Here is a 21,975-nt window from a genome sequence, read left to right as displayed (position 1 = left end):
AGGTTGAGACAGGAGAATTGCTTGAGCTCAGGAGACAGAGGTTGCAGTGAGCTGAGATTGTGCCACTGCACTCAAGCCTGGCCAACAGAGTGAGACACTGTCTCAAAAAAATAAATTAATTAATTAAATAAAATACAAGGATGAAGAAAAAAAAAAAAGGCCTCCTGGGTGGGTGCCAAATGGGTATTTAATAAAACTCATCGTCCATCCCAAAGTAGGATAGAAGGAAAGTTCTAAGTATTTATCAGAAACTAACAAGAAAATGTTACCCAGTGGAAAGACTAGACTTAAAATCAGGAATGAGATGAGGAAGCCTGCTAGCATAGCAGTTACCCCGACTGTTTTGAAGACTCCAGCAACGCAAAGAAAACGAGAGAAAGAAATGAGATGTGGATCTGGGAACGAAATACTGCAATTCTCAACCTTTACTAATGAAAAAAAAAAAGCCAATAGAAACAGTAAGAAATCAATAAAGTAGCTGGATACCAGCTCTATAGTTTTCTTCTACACCAGTAATATGGTTAGTAATTACAATTTTTTAAAAAAAGCTCATTCATAATAGCTATAACAACTTTAAAATAAGTCCAGGAATAAATCCAACAAGGAATGAGTGAGCCTATCTGAAGAAAAACAATAAATTTTATGAAAGGTCATAAAACAGATTTAAATAAGTGGAGTGCCCATGTTACCAGCTGGGAGGACGCATGATATAAAAACGCCATTTCCCTCCAAATTAGCAATAAAACCATTGCAATTCCCATTACCATCCGTGGTGAGATGTTTTGAGTGAATTTAAATTTATTCAACGTAATTATTTACTTATTTTGGAAAAGTGATGATTCAAAATGCAAGAGGTCTACAACTAAGAGGAAGTTTTCCTCTCTTTGCCCCTTCCCCCACCCAGCCACCAGGGCCCTCCACAGAGGCAACGTAGATTCCTGTGGATTCTTTTTTTGTTTTCTTCGAGACACCATCTTGGTCTGTTTCCTTGGCTGGAGTGCAATGGCACAGTAGCCTCAAACTCCCAGCCTTAAGTGATGCTCACACCTCAGCTTCCCAAGTAGCTGGGACTATGCACACGCCACCAGGCCTGGCTAATTTATATATATATATATATATTCTTTTTTTGGTAGAGACAGGGTCTTATTGTGTTGCCCAGGCTGGTCTCGAATTCCTGGGCTCAAGCGATCCTCTTGCTTCGGCCTCCCAAAGTCCTGGGATTACAGGCATAAGCCACTGTGGCCAGCCCTTGTGGAGTCTTTTGGAGATTTTTTGCATATCTAAGCAAAGTCACAAGGGTGTGTGTATGTGTATCTCTCTCTCTCTAACTTAAATGGCTGCATATTATATCCACTGCTCAGTTCCTCGCTTTCTGTCCCTCAGCAACGCGTGCTGTGGATATTCCACCTCAAAACAAAAAGCACCTCGGGCCAGGTGCGGAGGCGCACGCCTGTAGTGTTGACACTTTGGGAGGCTGAGGCTGGCAGATCGCTTGAGCTCAGGAATTCGAGACCAGCCTGGGCAATGCGGCAAAACCCCATCTCTACAAAAAATACAAAAATGAAAAATTGGCCAGGCATGGTGGCGTGTGCCTGGAGTCCCGGCTGCTTGGGGCACTGAGGTGAACCCAGGAGGTTGAAGCTGCAGTGAGCTATGATTGTGCCACTGCACTCCAGCCTGGGTGACAAAGTGACACCCTGTCTCAGAAAACAACAAGAACAACAACACTTTATTCTCAACAAATTTATTTTAAAGTTCACTCAGAAGACTAAATGCACAAGAATATCCGAGAAAATTTTGAAAAGGAAGGATCATGAAAGAAATGTTTAAGAATAATAACAAGTCCTTAGCCAGGCATGGTGGCTCACGCCTGTAATCCCAGCACTTTGGGAGGCCGAGGCAGGCGGATCATAAGGTCAGGAGATCGAGACCATCCTGGCGAACATGGTGAAACCCCATTTCTACTAAAAAAAAAATACAAAAAATTAGCCGGGCGTGGTGGCGGGCACCTGTGTTCCCAGCTACTCGGGAGGCTGAGGCAGGAGAATGGCGTGAACCTGGGAGGCAGAGCTTGCAGTGAGCTGAGATAGTGCCGCTGCACTCCAGCCTGGGTGACAGAGCGAGACTGTCTCAAAAAAAAAAAAAAAAAAAAAAGAATAATAGCAAGTCCTCAAAGAGAACTTAGAGGAAATTACTTTGGAATTTAGCTACTGCAAACTATATTAATGCACAGGTTGCATTTTTTTTTTTTTTTTTGAGAGAGAGTCTCACTTTGTCACCCAGGCTGTAGTGCAGTGGCGTGATCCTCCCACCTCAGCCTCCTGAGTAGCTGGAATTACAGACGTGCACCACCACACCCTGTTAATTTTTGTATTTTGAGTAGAGACAGGGTTTCACCATGCTGGCTAGGCTGGTCTTGAACTCCTGGCCTCAAGTGATCCGCCCACCTCAGCCTCTCAAAGTGCTGTGGTTACAGGCATGAGCCACCATGCCCAGATAAAATGGTTTTGCAAGTTTAAGCTGTATCCTTCGAGCACACCTGGCTCCAGGATGATATGCGTCCAGCAGCCTTTTGGCCTGTAATTCAGTTTTCTGTTTGGATCCAGCCACTGAAAAGGAGCGCTCTGTGCAGTGAGCAAGCAAGTACTGACCCACCTGTAGCTCCCTCAGTAAATCTGCACTCTAGCTTTAGAAATCCATCTCATGCAAGTTTTGTTAAAGGAATCAGTTCCTCGGGCCTTGGCCTCCTCTGAGAGCACTGACATAAATCTGTCACTTAACTTGGGGCAGGATGGAAGGTGCAGCCTCTTCCAGCCTCGTCCTCTCTGGCCTGCACTGCTGCGTGGCGGTGTCAGTGCAGGGGCGTCCATGGAGCTCAGCCTGCCCTGGATGTTCTGGTCTCCTCCCAGTGGACTTAAGACTCCACCTAAGGTTGCCGGCCTTTCAGTGGTAAGAAATCTATGCAACCAACCCAAAGCCTTACCACCTGGCACTACTTCAGCGTCTCCTTAGACTACCGGGAGGATCTGTGAGACGTGGTGGGGAATGGAACAGCTGCAATTTGTGGATGTAGATTCCGTATATTTTTGTCTCTTCCATGAGATTGTAAACTCTTTGCTGACAAAGTCTGTGTCTTGATAGTTTAAAAGCAGTTTCCCAGTCTTACCCAAAAATGGCAGGAAGGGTGCCCAGAACGGCTGTTCCCTGCCTCCTCCTGGGTCTCTGCGTGGGGGACGCTGGGACAGCCTCCCCACTCACTCTCTCTCTCTCTTTCTCCCCCGCCGCCCCCCGCAGTGGCGGCTCTGCAGACTGAGATGGAGAACTTGGCCCTGCATCTCTTCTACATGCAGAACGTCGACAAAGACATGCGTGACGACATCTGCGTGATGAAGCAAGTGGTGAAGAAGGCCGAGACGGAGAGGATCCGGGAAGAAATCGAGAAGAAAAAGCAGGTATTCTGCAAACTCAACACATGTTTAATGATCACCAGACCGTGGAGCTTCAGAAAGGGGCTCAGCTTTGCCTCCTGTGTGAAGGCTTCTGGCCGGAGGGGTGGCGGCCGGCCTGGGTGGCGTCGACTTGTATCAAGGGTTGGTGGAGAACAGGCCCTCAGCCACGGGCACCTCCTGACGGGGCTGCTTCTCATCCTGTTTCCCAGGACCTGTATGTGGACCAGCTCACCACTCGAGCCCAGCAGCTAGAAGAAGACATTGCCTTGTTTGAGGCTCAGTACTTGGCCCAAGCTGAGGACACCCGGATTTTAAGGAAAGCAGTGAGTGAGGTAAGAGCAGTCCCCGCAGCTCTCAGTGTTTGACCCACCAGTGAGTATCCATGCACGGGGTGCTGGTGGGTCTGCTAGACTGCACCTGCCTGTCTGCTGGATGAGTGACTGCAGCCAACTTACATCTCCTTCAGCATCTGCAAACATCTGGCCCTCCCCATGGCGGGGCCACAGTAGGTACCGACAGGTGAACGGCCCAGATTCCTATTCCTTCCCTGGCTAGTGGGTGACAGAAGGCCTCACAGGGTTCAGGTACTCCAGTCTCTTCATGACCCCCAAGGCCAGCTTGCTGGGAGGATGCTCAGCAAATTCCTTAGCCTGCAGGGACCTCTTCCAGGGAGGACTGAAGTCTTTCTAACAATTCTCACCCCCGTGGACAGCTGGCCTTCCGGGTAGCACCTACAAATCTGCACCATGTGGAGTAGGGAGTGGAGGGGACGAAGGGGGTGGAAGCTGCTCCCTCTTGACCCCAGATTCAGGTCTGTAGTGGTAGCACCAGAAACTAAAGTTACTGCAACTTAAAAAAAAAACTATGAGTCACCATCTTCATTCACGGGTGCGGGAAAGACACAAAGGAAACAATTTTTTTTTTTTTTTTGAGACAGTCTCGCTCTGTCACCCAGGCTGGAGTGCAGTGGCACAATCTCAGCTCACTGCAACCTCCGCCTCCCAGATTCAAGCAATTCTCCTGCGTCAGCCTCCAGAGTGGCTGGGACTACAGGCGCCCACCTCCACGCCCAGCTGATTTTTGTATTTTTAGTAGAAACAGGGTGTCACCCTGTTGGCCAGGTTGGTCTCAAACTCCTGACCTCAGGTGATCCACCCACCTCGGCTTCCCAAAGTGCTGGGATTATAGGCATGAGCCACCACGCCCGGCCAGTGAAAAAGAATTAAGAGGACTTGAAGGAACGGATGAGCACGCTGGGCTTCCAGGGTAAAGGGAGGGCCCGGGGCTGGGCATTACTCAGCACTGGTCTCTCCAGCTACAAATGGAATTAAAGTAGAGCACGTCCCAATCAGAATCTCAGGAACATACAATCCCTTAATTAGCAAAACAATTCTGGAGTTTTATCTGAAAAATAAATTAGGAAGGCAAGCCAAGAATGGTTTTGGAAGAGAAGATTCAAACGGGGCAAGCAGCCATCCCAGTCTGCTCAGGACTGAGGGGTCCCCAAGACAAGGGACTTTCCATGCTAAGCCCAAGGGGTCCTGGACACAGCAGGATGGCAGGTCACCCTAGCATCTCCGCACCAAATATTAAAGTATACAGTAAAGCTCTGGCCAGGCAAGGTGGTGCACACCTGTAATCTCAGCACTTGGGGAGGCTGAGGCAGGAGGATGGCTTCAGCCCAGAAGTTCGAGACCAGACTGGGCAACATGGTGAGACCCTGTCTCTACAAAAAAAAAAAAAAAATTAAAACATTAGCCCACCATGGTGGTGTGCACCTGTGGTCCCAGCTACTCAGGAGGCTGAGACAGGAGGATCACTTGAGCCCGGGAGGTCAAAGCTACAATGAACTATGATCATATCACTGCACTCCAGCCTGGGCTATGGAGCAAGACCCTGTCTAAAATAAAACAAAACCGTAAAGTTCTAGAGGCTAAAATAATGTGTCACAAGACAGACAGGCAAGACATTGAAGCCTATGAGAGAGCCCCCAAACAAACCAGAGTTTATATAAAAACCTAGTAGGTTATAAATTACCAGAGAGCTAATGAATTATGCATCCAATGATGTCGGGACATTTGGTTAATCATTTGGGAAAAAATCAAATCTTTTCCTCATACCAGACACTAAAATAAATTCCAGATGGAATCAAGTATTTAAATGGGGGAAAATGTGCCAGACGAAAACAAATGAAAATATTTATGTAATCCTGGGCTGGGGAGGCCTTTCGAAGTATAACACCAAAAGCAGGAACCTTAAAGGAAAGGACTAGGAGGGGCCGGGTACGGTGGCTCACGCCTGTAATCCCAGCGCTTTGGGAGGCCGAGGCGGGCAGATCACCTGAGGTCAGGAGTTCGAGACCAGCCTGGCCCGCATGGCAAAACCCCATCTCTACTGAAAATACAAAAATTAGCTGGGCCTAGTGGTACATGCCTGTAATGCCAGCTACTTGGGGGGCTGAGACAGGAGAATCGCTTGAACCCAGGAGGCAGAAGTTGCAGTGAGCCGAGATCATGCCATTGCATTTCGGCCTGGGCGACAGAGCCAGAATCCGTCTCAAAAAACAAAACAAAACAAAAAGACTAGGAGAGCAATCACACCCTCAATAAATCCTTTATAGATTAAGGACACCACAAACCAGATGAAGGCGGGGAGGGGGAGACAGGCAGGAGAAGATAACTCGCAACCATTAGTAAATCCAAGGGTGTGAAGAGATGCTGAAAGCCAAGGAGACGCGCCCTGTGTGCTTCCACACCCTAGAGGCAGGTGGACTACGTGGCAGACACTTCCTTTTGCACCTCCCCCAGGGAAGGGGGCCGCCCGCACTTCGTTCATTTCTCATTTCCAGCACCCAGAACAGTGTGGGGGCAACAGCAGGGTGCCCCGTTCATCGAGTGAAGTCACAAGTAACCAAAGGACAGGGAATCCACTATGGAGTTGGCAAAGATAAGGAGAGATGAGCCCTCCCTGCTGTCGGCCATGAAAATACAGATTGGCCTTTATCTTTATCAAGATCTTTATCCAGGGCGATATGATCATATGCAGCCACTCCCTCCCTAACCCTAACCCTAACCCCAACCCCGCACCTCGTCCCTGCTTAGACTCCATTCCAAGGAACCTAGCAAAGACATACGCAGATAACATTTTTGTATGTTAGAAACGGTAAAGCCAGCCTTGGTGGGGCGCACCTGTAGTCCCAGCTACTCGGGAGGCTGAAGCAGGAGGATCACTTGTGCCCAGGAGGTCAAGGCTGCAGTGAGCTATGATTGCACCACTGCACTCCAGCCTGGGTGACAGAGCGAAACTCCCATCTCTAAATAAATAAATACAATGAATAGAGACTCATGGGGGAGATGATGCTCATCACCGTGTTGTGTCATCGGAAAGAAAGACCCCAAGAAGAGGACGTTAGTGAAACCCATTTTCATACACCTGTGCATCAGAATACACCCCACCAGAAAGAGCTCTACTGACATGCAAACCTGTCTCGATATCAATTTCTTATTTTCATTTTTTTATTATACTTTAAGTTATAGGGTACATGTGCACATATGTATACATGTGCCATGTTGGTGTGCTGCACCCATTAACTTGTCATTTACATTAAGTGTATCTCCTAATGCTATCCCTCCCTCCTCCCCGCACCCCACAACAGGCCCCGGTGTGTGACGTTCCCCTTCCTGTGTCCATGTGTTCTCATTGTTCAATTCCCACCTATGAGTGAGAACATGTGGTGTTTGGTTTTTTGTCCTTGCGGTAGTTTGCTGAGAATGATGGTAGAGACTAAGTCTCACTCTGTCACCCAGGCTGGAGTGCACTGGAGCCATCATGACTCACTGTAGCCTCAAACTTCTGGGTCCAAGCAATCCTCCCACCTCAGCCTCTCAAGTAGGTGCACATGGCACCACACCCTGCTAATTTTTTTATTATTATTCTTTTTGTGGAGACGGGGTTTCTTTTTGTTGCCCAGACTGGTTGGGAACTCCTGACCTCAAGCAATCCCCCAGCCTCAGCCTCCCAAAGTGCTGGGATTACGGGCATGAGCCACCGCACCTGGCACAATACATTAATTTTTAATATGGCTGGGCGTGCTGGCTCACACCTGTAATCCCAGCACTTTGTGAGACCGAGGTGGGTGGATCACCTGAGGGTCAGGAGTTCGAGACCAGCCTGGCCAACACAGTGAAACCCCGTCTCTACTAAAAATTCGAAAATTAGCCAGGCGTGGTGGCGAGTGCCTATAATCGCAGGTATTTGGGAGGCTGAGACAGGAGAATTGCTTGAACTCAGGAGGCAGAAATTGCAGTGAGCCAAGATCATGCCATTACCCTCCAGCCTGGGTGATGAGAGTGAAACTCCATCTCAAAAAAAAAAAAATTTAATAGGAGCTTATGAAACAATATATAGAATTTGATTTCACACACACACACAATCACAGGTGTAAGAAGTTAAAAATGGTTATCTCTAAATGGTAGGTATTGGATTTTCATTTTCTTTTTGCTTATTTGCACATTCTATTTGCATAGGCTGAACACTTGCCTTTGTGGAAAACTGGGGTCTAAATGCACAGGTGACTGAGCCTGGCAGCCATCTTTCCATCTTTATGCCTTGACCGGCACCTCAGTCAACCAAGCCACGGCCGGCAGCCTCGGGGGCACCATGGGGAGGCCCCACACAGGCTCAGTTTAAGGTGCATCCTGGCTGCATTTGGGTTCCCACCTGCTGCCTGGGCCGGCTCCCACTGCCCAATGGCACAGAGCAGCCTCCTTAGTGAATAACTTACCCCAGTACAAAACTGTGACGCAGCAGTCCCACGACTGGGCATTTATCCAAAGGAAAGGGAATCCATGCATCCAATAGACACCTGCACCCCCATGGCCAGGCTGGTCTCAGACCCCTGACCTCAGGTGATCCGTCCGCCTTGGCCTCTCAAAGTGCTGGGATTACAGGCATAAGCCGCCGCACCTGGCCCCATTAACAATAATTTATTGTACATTTTCAGATAGCTAGAAGAGGGGATTTTGAATGTTCCCAACTCAAAGAAATAACAATTGCTGGAGGTGATTGATACGCTAATTACCCTGATTCAAGCAGTACACATTGTACATGTGTTGAAATATCACCCTGTACCCCAGAGATATACAGCTGTAACATGTCAGCTAAAATAAAAGGAAATACTACAGACAAAAGGGAAGTCAGTCCCCAGATGTACACAGTGTCCCTTCCTAGGCTGCCCAATAATCCTAAGTAAGCATCTGTGAGAGGAAAAAAAGGTCCCCTTCATCTTGGTATACTTAATTCACACCATTTTAGGTTACGTCGTAATGAATAGATGGTTCAGAAACCCTCACAACCAAGCACAGTGTCTCCAGGGCGATGGCCTCTCTCATGCCCGGCGCCGCCCTCGGCTCCCCCGTGATGTTCTAGTGCACTGTGGTTCAGTCACTGTCTACCAAGCTTGCCTGGGTGTCACTGCGTGCAGGCACCTCTGGGACTTGGCGTTCTACAGGATGCCCCAGTTGGCTGATTCGGGCCGCCAGCTTGCTAAAGTCACAATGCTTGCATTAGGGGATGACTCATCAAGAATCTGAAACACCACTCAAAACAAGACCGCAACCCAGGCCGTGCTGGGCATGCAGGCAGCAACTCACTTGACCCGGCAGCCCCGGGACGTAGGTGCCACTCCTGTACCTATGTCACAGCTGGGGACACTGAGGCACAGTGGGTGAGATTCAGCCCAGGCAGCCGTACCAGCCTTAACCTCTGTGCCCCGAGCATAAAGGAACTCCCCTTTCCCTTGGAGTAAATTCCTGAACCACCCACCTAGTTTTCAAGCCCCTCCCCTACATGGGCCAAGCCCTTACTGCAGTTGGCTCCTCACTGCCCCCCACGATGCCCCTAGACTTCCAGCCTGCCCTCAGCCTGCCTGACCTGCCCACCCCTGGCTGTCCAGTTGTGCCTCCTCATTCCCAGTCTAGGCAGCCCTGCTTCCCGCAGCTGGACAAGAGCATCCAGCCCTGGTCATTCTTGAGACAAACACCTCCTTCCATCGTGAGCTCCCTACAGGAAGCAGTGCTGGGCCGGTCCTGTGGGACCTCAGCCCAAATCAATGACACCATCAACCCTGAAGAGGTGTTTCACGGATGCTGGCCACGATTCCCCTCCTCCTCTCCCTCCTCCTCTCCCTCTTCCTCTCCCTCCTCCTCTCCGTCTTCCTCTCCCTCCTCCTCTCCGTCTTCCCCCTCCCCCTCCTCCCTCTCCCCCTCCTCCCTCTTTCATCTCCCCCTCCTCCCTCTTTCATCTCCCCCCCTCCCTCTTTCATCTTCCCCCTCCTCCCTCCCCCTTCCTCCCTCTCCTCCCTTCCCTCCTCCTCCTCATTCCCAAGCACTGAGCACCGCAGGCCCTGAGCAAAGGCTCAAAGCCGGTACAGGTTATCTTGAAAGCTAAATTCAGGCTCATGTTTACCCCTCTGCGGATGCATGATCAAGGAAAGTACAGGTGATAGAAGGAAAAGAGGAAGATTTGGGAATGTGAGGCTCTGGTGTTCTTGGGCTTTGCTCGCAAATGAAATGAGACAGCCGTTCCTGCCCCCTCCCCTGTTGGCTGCAGGCCTGCACGGAGATCGATGCCATCAGCATGGAGAAGAGGCGCATCGTGCAGCAGTGGGCCACCAGCCTGGTGGGCATGAAGCACCGCGACGAGGCTCACAGAGCGATGCTGGAGGCGCTCAGGTACTGCAGGGCCACAGGCGGTGAGGACGTGCAGGAACCCCAGGGGTCCGTGGCAGGCCCCGCCCCACACCCCTTCTCTCTGGGTCCACTGGATCTCTGGGACAGAGAGTGCACCTTGATCCCTGGGTCTGGGCTTCCATCCGGAAAGCTCCCTCATTGTTTGATAAGATTTCAGCGATTCTTAAATCCTTTCCAACACTGCGGCGCTGGGAGGGGAGAGGCTTTTCTGCTCAGATTTCCTGGCAAGATTAAGTAGAAACAGAGAGAGTAGGGTAAAGAGAAAGCTATCTTCGGGAGGTAAGGTGTCCCTTTGATTTGCAGTATCACCACCTAAGTGCGGAAACCCCATCCCTTCCCAATTGTTCTGCCTGAGGGCTGCATTCCAACCGAAATCCTATTTTAATCTCCAAAGGAAGGGGAGGAAGAGGCCTCCTCTGGGCATCCCGTCACTTCTGGGGATGGATGCGTGGCTCAGGGCAGGGCGTTGGAGACACAGGTGCTGCCTTCATTCCTAAAACCACCCAGGGTGACCAGGTCTCGGGACCCGGAAAGCAAAAGCCGGGCACTGTGATGGCACGTGGCTCACTCACTGAGCTTTCACTTCGCCTCCACCTTTTGTAGTCTCCACCCCCTGTGCCCAGCACAGAGCCTGGCATACAGCAAGCACTCAAGAAAGGCTGGACCGAGGAAAGAGGGACTGGGTGGCCCCACAGCACCCGCAGCCAGGCAGCCAGCAGCAGTCACACAACCAGGAGATGCTTTTCCTTTTGGGTCCTGTGATTAAAGAAACAAAATGAAACTGTTTTGTTGTTAAAAGTTTTTAGACCAAAACATTTTCAAATGAATAATATTGGATTAAACATACTCATTTCTGGCTGGGCACGGTGGCTCACGCCTGTAATCCCAACACTTTGGGAGGCTGAGACGGGTGGGTCACGAGGCCAGGAGTTCAAGACCAGCCTGGCCAAGATGGTGAAACCCCGTCTCTACTAAAAATACAAAAATTAGCCAGGCATGGTGTGGGCACCTGTAGTCCCTGCTACTCGGGAGGCTGAGGCAGGAGAATGGCGTGAACCCGGGAGGCAGAGCTTGCAGTGAGCTGAGATGGTGCCACTACACTCCAGCCTGGGGGACAGAGCCAGACTCTGTCTCAAAAAAAGAAAAAACAAAAGACTCTGTCTCAAAAATAATAATAATAATACTCATTTCCTTCACTCCCTTGAGTCAACAATATAAAGCCAAAGGGAACACTGTGGTTTGATACAGGCGATGTTTGGCTGAAGCTTGGTTTCCCCTGTAAAGATGCAGGTTGAGGAACCGGAGCCGGCCCGGGCGAGGGCTCCTCTCCCTGTGTCACCGGGGTTGCCTGAACACCAGGACGAAAGGACTTGGCCATCTGCCCACATGGGCGTCTTTTTCCTCCTGCCCCAATGCTAGGACTTAATACCTGACTGTTTAATTACACGGCTCAGCTGCTGTGGGCCTTGAGAAAAGTCAAGGCCGGGTTCTCTATGAGGGTCCAGCGCCCGGCCCGGCTCTCCAAGGCTCATGGCCTGTGAACCCTGCAGCGTCCCCAGGGGAAGGTGCCACCTCCGAGACCTTCCTGTTGTCCAGCTCTCCCCTGCATCCCAGACTAACCAGCGTCCTCTCTGCAAACCATCCTCATTGCCCTCAGAGACATGGCTTCCTTTTGGTTGCAAATGTTGTAAAAATCATATTCAATCTGGTCTCCTCCTCCTCGGCCCGCAGTCACTCGCACCCCCTCCCACGACAAGCAAAGGCTCCTGGTTTTCTGGGATCCCCTGCCTAACTTCTGTGCAATCGCAAGCAGGCATATGCGTTCATCCGGAGTCTTCTTTCCCTCTCTTGCTCTGTGGGAGCACACCACACACACTGTTCTGCACCTCTTTGCTTTTTCCACTTAACAGCGTGTCCTAGAGCACTTCCCAAGTCAAAATATAAACACCACTCATTCCCGCCTTTCTACCACATGGCATTCCACTGGGATACTTCTACGGGGAAGCTTCCTGCCCGGGGCATCGCGGGTGTTCGCGTTCGTTTGTTATTGCGGTGCTGCTGTAGATAACCAGGTCCGGGAATGCTAATTCTCACCACGATGCTATATATTTTTTTTTATATTACCCATCAAGCCCGGAATGTCTGGGTCTAGCGGGTATTGCTAAGTAGGATTGTGACAGTCACACCCCCGGCAGCAGTGTTTCAAAGTCTCCTGACAGCTCAGCATGTTGTCACACTTTAGGACTGTGCCAATCTGATTGATGAAGAAAATAGATTTCTTGTTTTATAAAACGTGCATGCACAGAATGTTGAGTGAATATTTTAGTGGAATACGTACACGCACAAACACTTCACAACGAGTGAGAGAGCCTCTGACTTCACCTGCAGCCTGCTGCACCAAGGCCCTAGGGAGGAGTGAGGCCCATCTTTTATTTATTTTATTTTTATTGTTTTTGCAATGGAATCTCGCTCTGTCCCCCAGGCTGGAGTGCAGTGGCGCCATCTCTGCTCACTGCAACCTCCGCCTCCTGGGTTCAAGCGATTCTCCTGCCTCAGCCTCCCAAGTAGCTGGGATTACAGGCATGCACCACCACGCCTGGCTAATTTTTGTATTTTTAGTAGAGATGGGGTTTCACCATGTGGGCCAGGCTAGTCTTGAACCCCTGACCTCAGGTGATCCACCCGTCTTGGCCTCCCAAAGTGCTGGGATTACAGGCGGGAGCCACTGCGCCCGGCTAATCTTTTAAAAGTGCAGGCCATGTAGGACATTGCGAGAAGTATAAACTGTAATTGCAGAGATTTGCTGTTTGCACCCAGATAGATTTGAAGAAAAGTGCAGGCCGTGTAGGACATTGTGAGAAGTATAAACTGTAATTGCAGAGATTTGCTGTTTGCACCCAGATAGATTTGAAGAAGCAACTTGGAGACAGGTTTAATAGATCAGGGCCATTATTGCAGAAATAAATTATTGCATAGCTTAGGACTTCCAAGCTAGGAGTGCAGTGACTGAACTATACCTCACATATTGACCTTGAGATGTTCAGATTTGTAGAGCATCTTAGAAAATGGTGACATTCTGGCTGATGGTCAGGATGGTGCATACAAGGCCAGTACCCTGGTGGCTGTCTGGGCATTTCTGGAGCCTTCACCCTGTGAGATCCCCATGGGGCAGGACCCCCTGGCCCAGAAGCTTGTTTTTGCCATCACACCAAGAAGGCACACTTGTCCTGGAGTTGGTTTACATGAATCGAGCTCACCAGAGCCTGATGTGTAACTGAGAATAAAGCCCATTTATGTGCATGATGAAATATAAACACCAAAGAACCGAATGCCCCACGCTCGGACTAGCAGATTCTAATCTGTGGGGGAGGACACAGGAGACGATGACACAGACCCCTGCTCAGGGACCGGCTAGAGGGCGGAATGCCTGGGCCCTGGCCCTGTCTGCTTCCTGCTTCTTTCCCGAAGTTCGTGGCCAGGAGGTGTCCACATGAGCAGGAGGTGTCCCTCACCCTGACCTTGGCTACTTTCTCCATTCCATTCCCCACCCCTCCTCCCTCCTGACGCCCATGGCATTTTTTCAGATAAGTTAATACGTTTGATTAGGTTCCAGCCAAACCTCACCCTTTCTCTTTTCCCATGCCTTTGTGTCTCTCTTTGTCTGATGTCGAGTCTACAACCTAATGCTTTGAAGACAGTCTGACTTCCCTGTCCTTGGTCAGGGGGTTGCTGCTGTGGGGGAGGTGGTAACCATAATCTTGCCCCCATGTCTCATACAGAAGCTGCAAGCTTAGTTCAGAAGCTGTGCCTGTCTTGGCTGCTTTTTCTTGCTGTCTTCCCTATTTTTGCAGGAGTTTTGCACACGGTCATAAAAGTTCAGGAGAAACATGAAACGTGTTATTCTGTTTCCTGTTTAAGTCGACCCAAGGAAGCTGAAGGGGCCAGGCGCGGTGGGTCACGCCTGTAATCCCAGCTCTTTGGGAGGCTGAGGCGGGCAGATCACGAGCTCAGGAGATGGAGATCGAAACCATCCTGGCTAACACGGTGAAACCCCGTCTCTACTAGAAATACAAAAAAACAGCCAGGCCTGGTGGCAGGCACCTGTGGTCCCAGCTACTCAGGAGGCTGAGGCAGGAGAATCGCCTGAACCCGGGAAGTGGAGGTGGCAGTGAGCCAAGATGGTGCCACTGCACTCCAGCCTGGGTGACAGAGCAAGACTTCGTCTCAAAAAAATAAAAAAAAAGAAAGAAAGAAAACTGAGGGCTTGCCCTAATCTCCTAGACTTCCTTTTCTCTCAATACTGATGATGGCAGAGACGACTCCTCAAAGGCTCTTTCCCTTGGTGTGGAGCGCTGGAGCCTGCCCTAGGGAGGGAGGACGGGATGGAGCAAGACACTGTGAACGCAGAACTAGAGCTAGGCAACAAGTGGGCGATTTCACTGTTTCCTGGGTAACAAGCCCCAGGCTCAGCTCGGTCTGGTGTAGCCCCTCAAAGGGGACACTGTCCTTGCCCCCAGTTGATGGAGGAGGAAGGAGCGGAAGGCAGTGTGGGATGGGTTGGGTGTGGGTGTTGCCACAGTGTCCCCAGCAGGCCTCCTTCTAGCCTGGGGATCTGGCAGGTGGGTCCCAGTCACCACCAACGCCCCATATACCCAAGGACACTGGTGACCCAGCAGACCTGAGGCCACAGACCAAAGACAGAGTAACAACCCCATTAAAGATGTGCCCCCATGGGTGGGCATAGTGGCTCCTGCCTGTAATCCCAGTGCTTTGGGAGACTGAGGCAAGAGGATCCCTTAAGCCCAGGAGTTCAAGACCAGCCTGGACATAGTAAGACCTTGTCTCTAAAATAAAATATAAAAAATAGCCAGGTGTGGTGGTGTGTGCCTGTGGTCTCATCTACTTGGGAGGCAGAAGCAGGATGATCGCTTGAGTCCAGGAATTTGAGGCTGCAGTGAACTGTGATTGCACGAATGCACTCCAGCCTGGGCAACAGAGCAAGACCCTGTCTCTCAAAAAATTTGTAATTAGCTGGGCATGGTGGTGTGCACCTATAGGCCTGTAGTCCCCAGCTACTCGGGAGGCTGTGGGTGGGAGGATTGCTTGAGACAGTCCCCGAATTCACAATTTTTGGACTTTACCATGGTATTAAAGCAACAGGCAGGCAACAGAAACTGGGCTTCGAGTCCCACACAACCTCCCTGGTTTTCAGCACGGTATTCAATAAATTACACGGATGCCCAACACTTTATTATCAAACAGGCTTTGTGTGAGATGATTTCGCCCACCTGTAGGCTCATGGGAGTGTCCTGAGCACGTTTGAGGGAGGCTGGGCTGAGCCAGGGTGCCTGGCAGGCAATCTGCAGAAGTGCATTTTGGGTTTTTTCAGCTTTTTTTTTTTTTTTTTTTGAGATGAAGTTTCACTCTTGTCGCCCAGGCTGGAGTGCAATGGTGCGATCTCAGCTCACTGCAACCTCCACCTCCTGGGTTCAAGTGATTCTCCTGCCTCAGCCTCTCAGGTAGCTGGGATTACAGACATGCACCACCACCATGCCCGGCTAATTTTGTATTTTTAAAAGAGATGGGGTTTCACCATGTTGGCCAGGCTGGTCTTGAACTCCTGACCTCGGGTGATCTGCCCCTGCTTGGCCTCTGAAAGTGCTGGGATTACAGGTGTGAGCCACCGCACCAGCCTGCATTTTGGACTTAGGATATTTTCAACTTACGATGGGTTTGCCGGGCTGCACCCCCACTGTAAGCTGAGGAGAACCTGTACTTTCTATTGGTGCCTGCTAATCTATGGAGTTTTTAAAGTGCGATTTAAAAAAATAATAATCCTTATCAAGGATAAGTGATTGAGTTACAGGACATTTGAAAAACAGAGAAAAGGATTTAAAAATACCATCGTCTTTCTTTTTGTGACAAGGAGACTCATTAGCATGTCAGCGCACTCTCAGGCACACGTTTCCCCGAGTGTTAGGAGTTCTGTCGCACAGTTTGTAACTGTATCTTTTTAAATTAGAAATCTTATTTTTATTGTCAAATTTAGACATTTATAAGGCTGCTCCTTCCTAAAAAAAGAAAATGAGTAACTTATTTACTTGAAGTCAGGATTACTGGGGATAATTTATGTACAAAATTGCATACCTCCAGCCCTGGCAACCGCTGTGCCGCCTTCTGTGCCTATAGCTCTGCCATTTCTAGAATGTCATATAAATGGGATCGCGCAGTCTGTAGCTTTTCTTGTCTGGCTTCTTCCACTTGGCATCATGCTTTTGAGACCCACCCATGTTGCAAGATCAGTAGTCTGTTCCTTTTTATTGTTGAATAGTATTCCTTTGCACGGATACATCAGATGTATTTGTCCATCCACCAACTGATGGACATTTGTCTTTTATCTTTGGAATACCATGAAGAAAGCTACTGTGACTGTTCTGAACATATCTTTGCATGGATACGTTTTTCCGTTTCTCCTGGGTAAATACAGGCGCATCTCATTTCAGTGTGCCTCGCTTTCTCCTACTGCGTGGAATCGCCTTTTTTTTTTTTTTTTTTTTTTGAGACGAGTTTCACTCTCTCACCCAGGCTGGAGTGCAGTGGGGCGATCTCGGCTCACTGCAACCTCCACCTCCCGGGTTCAAGGAATTCTCCTGCATCAGCCTCCAGAGTAGCTGGGATTACAGGCGCATGCCACCATTCTCTGCTAATTTTTTGTATTTTTTAGTAGAGACGGGGTTTCACCATGTTAGCCAGGATGATCTCGATCTCCTGACCTCGTGATCCACCCGCCTCAGCCTCCCAAAGTGCTGGGATTACAGGAATCGCATTTTTTACAAACTGAAGGTTGATGGCAGCTCCGTGTGGAGCAAGTCTGTCGGCACCATTTCTCCAGCTGCGCGTGCTCACTTCCTGCCTCTGCACCATATGTTGGTCGTTCTCATAATATTTCAAACTTTTTCATTGTCATCGTCTGTTATGGTGATCTGTGATCAGTGACCTTTAATGTTAACTATTGTAATTGGTTTTTGGCAAAGCCACGGACTGCCCTTGTTTAAGATAGCAAACTTGATCAAGACATGTTGTGTGTGTGCTGACTGCTCCACCAGCCGGCATTCTTCCGTCTCTCTCCCTCTCCTCGGGCCTCCCTACTCCCCAAGACTCAACAGTATCGAAGTTAGGCCTACAATGGCCACTAAGTGCTCAAGTGACAGGAAGAGTCTCATGCCTCTCACTTTATTTTTATTTTATTTATTTTTGAGACACTCTGTCGCCCAGGCTGGAGTGCAGTGGCACGATCTTGGCTCACTGCAACCTCTACCTCCCGGGTTCAAGCGATTCTCCTGCCTCAGCCTCCTGAGTAGCTGAGATTGCAGGCACCTGCCACCATACCCGGCTAATTTTCATATTTTAGTAGAGACAGGGTTTCACCATGTTGGTCAGGTTGGTCTCGAACTCCCAACGTCAAATGATCCGCCTGCCTCGGCCTCCCAAGGTGCTGGGATTACAAGCATGAGCCACCGCTCCCAGCTGCCTCTCACTTTAAATCAAAAGTTAGAAATGATTAAGCTTCATGAGGAAGGCACGTCAAAAGCTGAGATAAGCCAAAAGCTAGGCCTCTTGCACTGAAGGGTTAGCCAAGTTGTGAACACAAAGGAAAAGTTTTTGAAGGAAATTTAAAGTGCTGCTCTAATGAACACACAAAAGAAAGGGAAGCAGCCTAATTGCTCATCTGGAGAAAGTTCAGGTGGTGTGGACAGAAGATCAAACCTTCCGGCCGGGCACAGTGTCTCACGCCTGTAATGTCAGCACTTTGGGAGGCCGAGGCGGGCGGATCACGAGGTCAGGAGATCGAGACCATCTTGGCTAACACGGTGAAACCCTGTCTCTACTAAAAATACAAAAAATTAGCTGGGCGCGGTGGCGGGCGCCTGTAATCCCAGCTACTCAGGAGGCTGAGGCAGGAGAATGGCGTGAACCCGGGAGGTGGAGCTTGCAGTGAGCCAAGATAGCGCCACTGCAGTCCGGCCTGGGCAAAAGAGCGAGATGCTGTCTCAAAAAAAAAAAAAAAAATTAGCCAGTCATGGTGGCGGGCGCCTGTGTTCCCAGCTACTCAGGAGGCTGAGGCAGGAGAATCACTTGAACCCAGGAGGCAGAGGTTGCAGTGAGCCGAGATCGTGCCACTGCACTCCAGCCTGGGCGACAGAGCGAGACTCTGTCTCAAAAAAGAAAAAGAAAAAAAAAAAAAGAAAATGCACCTGGTGGGCATGGTAGCTCAAGTAATCTCAGCATTTTGGGAGGTCAAGGTGAGAGAATTGCTTGAGGCCAGGAGTTCTAGACCAGCCTGGGCAACATAGCAAGACCCTGTCTCCAAAACCAAAAAAAAAGGAAAGAAAGAAAATGCACCTGGTCACCCAAGAGTTTCGATGGAGCTGGAGCTGTGCAAGGAAATTAATGTTGTTTCCGCACCTGTAACACAGCATTTATTCTGTAACCCATGGGTCGAGGAGTAATTTCAAACTTCAAGTCTTATTATTGCAGTAATACAGTCTGTAAAGCTATACCTGTCATAGATAGTGATTGCTCTGATGGATCTGAGCAAAGTAAGTTGAAAACCTTCTGGAACAGACTCTCCATTCTAGATAACATTAAGGATATTCGTGATTCATGGGAGGAGGTCAAAATATTACTTTTGTTTTTTTTGAGGTGGAGTCTTGCTCTGTTGCCTGGGCTGGAGTGCTGTGGTACGATCTTGGCTCACGGCAGTCTCTGCCTCCCGGATTCCAGTAATTCTCTTGCCTCAGACTTCTGAGTAGCTAGGATTACTGGTCCCTACCACCACACCTGGCTAAATTTTTATATTTTTAGTAGAGATGGGGTTTCAACCCTGTTGGCCAGGCTGGTCTTGAACTCCTAACCTCAAGTGATATGCTCACCTCAGCCTCCCAAAGTGCTGGGATTACAGGCATGAGCCACCTCAGCCTCCCAAAGTGCTGGGATTACAGGCATGAGCCACCGTGCCTGGCCCAAAATATTACTTTTTTTTTTTTTTTTTTGAGGTAGGACTTCTCTTTTGTCGCCCAGGCTGCAGTGCAGTGGCACAATCTCAGCTCACTGCAAACTCCACCTCCCAGGTTCAAGCAATTCTGCCTCAGCCTCCCAAGTAGCTAAGATTACAGGCGCCCGTCACTACGCCCAACAAATTTTATTTTTTTAAGGTTGGAATTGCTTTTATTGGGGACAGATCCACAAGTCCCCACTCATGGTCAGGTTAGTGTTCTGCCCTTGCAGAGGCGCCAGCAGCCTGACACCTCCATCTGCCGCCCGCCCCGGGTTAGTGGAACATACAAAGCTCAGAGGGTGGAGGCAGGGGTGGTTGCTGCTGAGGCCAGACGTCCAGCTAATTTTTGTATTTTTAGTAGAGACGGGGTTTCACCATGTTAGCCAGGCTGGTCTCGAACTCTTGACCTCAGGTGATCTGCCCTGAGGTCTCCCAAAGTGCTGAGATTACAGGCGTGAGCCACCGCGCCCGGCCCCGAAATATCACTTTTAATGGCAAAACCGCAATTACTTTTGCACCAACCTAATATCAACATTAACAGAAGTTGATTGTAACCCCTATGGATGGCTTTGAGGGTTCAGGATTTCAGTGCAGAACGTCACTGCCGATGTGGTAGAAACAGCAAGAGCTAGAATGAGAAGTGGAGCTGACATGGGATGGAATTGCTGCGTTCACATGATTAAACTTTAATGGATGAGGAGTCGGTTCTTATGGATGGGCAAAGAAAGCAGTTTCTTGAGGTGGAATCTGCTCCTGTGAAGATGCCATGTGCATTGTTGAAATTAACAAGGAATTTAGAATATTCCATAAACTTGGTTGATAAAACAGCAGCAGGGTTTGAGAGATTGACTCCAGTTTTGCAAGAAGGTCTTGCGTGGGTAAAATCCCATCAAACAGCATCACATACTACAGAGAAATCTTTCCTAAAAGAAGAGTCGATTCATGTGGCAATGGATGTGGCAGGAAGAGTCAATCCATTGTTGTCTTATTTTAAGAAATTGCCGTCCAGGTGTGGTGACTCACACCTGTAATGCCAACACTTTGGGAGGCCAAGGCAGGCAGATCACTTGAGCTCAGGAGTTTGAGACCAGCCCGGGCGACATGGTGAGACCTCATTTCTACAAAAAAATACAAAAATTAGCCAGGTGTGGTGGTGTGCACTTGTAGTCCCAGCTACTTGAGAGGCCGAGGAAGGAGGTGGCTTGAGCCTAGGAGGCTGAGGTCGCAATAAGCCAAGATCACACCACTGCACTCCGGCCTGGGTGACAGAGCCAGAGCCAGAGCCTGTCTCAAAAAAAAAAACAAAAAATTGCCACAGCCACCCCAGCCTTCAGCAGCCACCACCCTAATCAGTCAGCAGCCAGCAACATCAATGCAAGACCCTCTACCAGCATACTTTATCAAGTATGACTTGATAAGTGCTCAGGTGATTGTTAGCATTTTTTAGCAATAAAGTTGTTGCTTTTTTTCTTTTTTAAAATGGAGTCTCATTCCATTACCCAGGCCGGAGTGCAGTGGTGTGATCTCAGCTCACTGCAACTTCTGCCTCCTGGGTTCAAGGGATTCTCATACCTCAGCCTCCTCAGTAGCTGGGATTACAGGTGCCCACCACGACACCTGGTATTTTTAGTAGAAACAGGGTTTCACCATGTTGGCCAGGCTGGTCTCGAACTTCTGACCTCAGGTAATCTGCCTGCCTCAGCCTCTCTAAGTGCTGGGATTACAGGTGTGGGCCACCGCGCCCAGCCTAAAGTATGTACATTCTTTAGACATGACGCTATTGCATGCTTGATAGACTGTAGTAAAGTATGCACCTTCTGTATGCACTGGGGAACCAAAAAAGATTGTGTGACGTGCTTTACTGTGATACTTGCTTAATTGCGGTGGCCTGCAACTGAACCCACAGTATCTCCAAGGTTCTGGCTCAACATACACTTTACTTTATAACAAATGCTTGCCAGCCACGGTGGCTCACACCTGTAATCCCAGCACTTTGGGAGGCTGAGGCGGATTGCTTGAGCTCAAGAGTTTGAGACCAGCCTGGGCAGCATGGTAAAACCCCATCTCTACCCAAAAATACAAAAAATTAGCTGGGTATGGTGGTGCATGCCTGTAATCCCAGCTACTTGGGTGGCTGAGGCAGGAGAATCGCTTGAGCCTGGTAGGTGGAGGTTGCAGTGAGCCGAGATTGCACCACTGCACTCCAGCCTGGGTGACAGAACGAGACTCCATCTCAAAAACAAACCAAAAAACAGCTGCTGCGGTGTTTTCCCAAGTGACTCGTTCCAATTTGCATTTTATCCAGCAGTTTATGAGAGTCCCAGTTGTTCCACGTCCTCGCCAACATTTGGTATTATCAGTCATCTAATTTTAGCCATCAAATATAGCCATTAGCAGATGTGTGGTGCATCGCATTGCAGTCTGAGCCTGCGTGTCCCTAATGACTAGCGATGGTGAGCCTCTCTTCCCTGGCTTATTTGCTATTCCTGTGCCTTCTCTGGTGAAGCGACTTCTGCTCATTTTTCCGCTGAGTGGCTTATCACTGAGTTGTAAGAGTTCTTCATATCTTCTGGAGACATCTGTTGTCAGACGTGTGCTTTGAAAATATTTTTGTCCCAGTCTGTGGCTTTGTCTTTTTTACCTCTTTGCAGTGTCTTTTGAAGAGCAAAAGTTTTAAATTTTTGTGAAGTTCAACTTTTTATTTTTTTTCTTTCCTGAT

The 21,975-nt window shown here is 49.3% G+C and overlaps 1 protein-coding gene across 1 annotated transcript in view; it reads left to right on the top strand.

Annotated features, from left to right (window-relative positions):
• CCDC40 (coiled-coil domain containing 40) overlaps positions 1-21,975 on the top strand; it is a 65,031-nt gene that overhangs the window by 18,540 nt on the left and 24,516 nt on the right. Inside the window, exons 8-10 of the mRNA XM_030827941.1 lie at positions 3,295-3,452; positions 3,659-3,781; positions 10,059-10,180. Coding sequence (XP_030683801.1) covers positions 3,295-3,452; positions 3,659-3,781; positions 10,059-10,180 — 403 coding nt within the window. The remainder of the gene's footprint in view (positions 1-3,294; positions 3,453-3,658; positions 3,782-10,058; positions 10,181-21,975) is intronic.

The sequence above is a fragment of the Nomascus leucogenys genome, chromosome 14, assembly GCF_006542625.1.
Source record: "Nomascus leucogenys isolate Asia chromosome 14, Asia_NLE_v1, whole genome shotgun sequence".
Classification (NCBI taxonomy): domain Eukaryota; kingdom Metazoa; phylum Chordata; class Mammalia; order Primates; family Hylobatidae; genus Nomascus; species Nomascus leucogenys.
Note: the sequence above shows the minus strand (reverse complement) of the source record. Positions and strands in the feature narration are given on the sequence as shown.